The 2,097-nt window shown below is 44.2% G+C and overlaps 1 protein-coding gene across 1 annotated transcript; it reads left to right on the plus strand.

Annotated features, from left to right (window-relative positions):
• Positions 1–696: 696 nt before the first annotated feature.
• On the plus strand, positions 697–1,644 carry FOXR2 (forkhead box R2). Its single transcript, XM_055337542.1, has one exon. It carries the CDS (start codon positions 697–699, stop codon positions 1,642–1,644), a length of 948 nt encoding a protein of 315 aa, XP_055193517.1.
• The last annotated feature ends 453 nt before the right edge of the window (positions 1,645–2,097 follow it).

Below are 2,097 nucleotides of genomic sequence, written 5' to 3' on the forward strand. Positions count from 1 at the left end.
AATGTGATCAAGAAGCAGTAGGTATAATGAAAGGATTAGAAAACTTGGACTGTGGATCTAGCTATATTACTTAGATATGTAGTCTTAAATATCCTGTAGATCTCAGTTTCCTTGTCTGTAACATGGGGTTAATGATACCCTCTATATTATCTTGCAGGGCTGTCATGAGAATCAATTGAGATCATCTATGTGAAAGCTCTTGGCAAAAGGCACTTAAAAGTGGAATGATTTTTTAAATCATTTAAGAACAACTCAGAAATATAATATGATCTGTACCCCTGTTTGTTCCCTAATTAAATGAACCTAGAAAGAGTTGAAAGATATGCCCATCAACTTGTTATGCAAATCACCTTAGTTGGCACATAATTCAAAACATGTAGATCCTTGTGCAGGGACTCCCTGCTTCCAACAGAAGTTCGGGAATTCTACTTTGAACTTTTTTCCTACTAAAAAGCTTGTTTTAGTTACTTTTCTGCTTTGAGTTCTGTTGTAGAACACTGAGACTTCTCCAAGTTCGACCACCAATCAATGAGGTATCCATATGCCTTTTTTTCTAGTACTTCTAACAGGCCTCCTGATAAGGCCCCCAGATGAGATATAAGGAATCAAAAACAGTGCCCCAACAACGGCTTTGAAAAGTACCTCAGAGATTTCTGTCCCTTTAGAAATCTCTCTCTACCTACCTCTCTATTAAAGATGGACATAAAACTAAAAAATCCTGATTGCTGGTACAGTCTCCATGGCCAGGTCCCAGGGCTGCTGGACTGGGACATGGGGAATGAATTTTTCTTGCCCTGCACCACAGACCAATGTCACTTAACTGAGCAGAACCTTGCCCAATATAGACTCCGAGTAATGGAGCCCCCAAAGGTGCCTCAAGAGAGGAGAACCAGTCCAGACAAAGATGGTCCTGACTCTGAACCTAACCTGTGGATGTGGGTAAATCCCAACATCATGTGCCCCCTTGGCAGCCAGGAGACCTTAAATCCCAGTAAAGAAAAGGATCTGACAAGCATGCTTCCTTACCCTCAGCCACTCCCAAAGAATGAGTCTAACTGCTCAAAGGCCACAGTGATGGAATCCCTGACAGCTTCCTCCAGCAAGAAATCTTCCCCACAGAAGCGGTTCATCTATCCTCCCAGTGACTGGGAGCTCACAAAAGAAGAAACCGAGGAACAAGAGAACAACTGCTCTGTGTCCCTCCAATCCCCTAACAAAAGGGAGTGCTTCCAGAACCAGAAGCTATGGCAAGGCAACAGCCAGGAGAGGAAGTCCTGGCCCCGGCCTCCGCTCAATTACAGTCACCTAATTGCCCTGGCATTAAGAAACAGCCCACCTTGTGGCCTTAATGTGCAAGAGATCTACAATTTCACCCGGCAGCATTTCCCCTTTTTTTGGACAGCTCCAAATGGCTGGAAAAACACCATCCGCCACAATCTCTGTTTCCTGGGCAGCTTTGAGAAGGCACCAGTCAATCTTCAGAATGGGACCCATGTAAAGCCACGGTCTGGCCTCTGGAGGCTTACTGAAGAGGGACACCGCCGCTTTCAGGAGGAGACTCGTGCCTTAGCCTCTGCTCGGAGGGAGAGCATCCAACAGTGCATGAGCCAACCAGATGTGATGACTTCCCTCTTTGGCCTTTGAAGTGCCATTTCTCCCTCTTTGGAACATTGCCCTCCTTACTGGGCCCACCTTTGCCCGGATTGGCCTTCATTAATCCCTCAGCCTGCCCTGCCTGGTAGGTGACAAGACTACATTTAGCTACAGCTACAAGAATAGTATTAAATAAACTGAGAGGTTGATACAGAGGAGGTAGAGCTTAAATCCAGGTAGAGATTCATGGAAAGTTGCATGAGAACAGTGGTAGTTGTTATGCATTTTAAGCAGAGGCAAGAAATCTTAGTAATAATAGCATGGAAGTTAAGGAGAGAGGACATATTTTACAAGAAAAGGAATTCTGTTTACTGGAGTGTATATTCACATATGAAAGCAAATGGTGGAGTACAAAACATAAAATGCAAGACTGAACCAGGCCTTGAAGAGCCTCAAATGCCATGTGAAGGTATATATGCATAAAGAACTAGGCATGATGTTTGA

This window comes from Nyctereutes procyonoides, unplaced genomic scaffold, assembly GCF_905146905.1.
Source record: "Nyctereutes procyonoides isolate TBG_1078 unplaced genomic scaffold, NYPRO_anot_genome, whole genome shotgun sequence".
Taxonomy (NCBI): Eukaryota; Metazoa; Chordata; class Mammalia; order Carnivora; family Canidae; genus Nyctereutes; species Nyctereutes procyonoides.

Bases quoted from the DNA above. Each gene is read 5' to 3' on its own strand.
- FOXR2 (XM_055337542.1), top strand. From the start codon at position 697: ATGGACATAAAACTAAAAAATCCTGATTGCTGGTACAGTCTCCATGGC.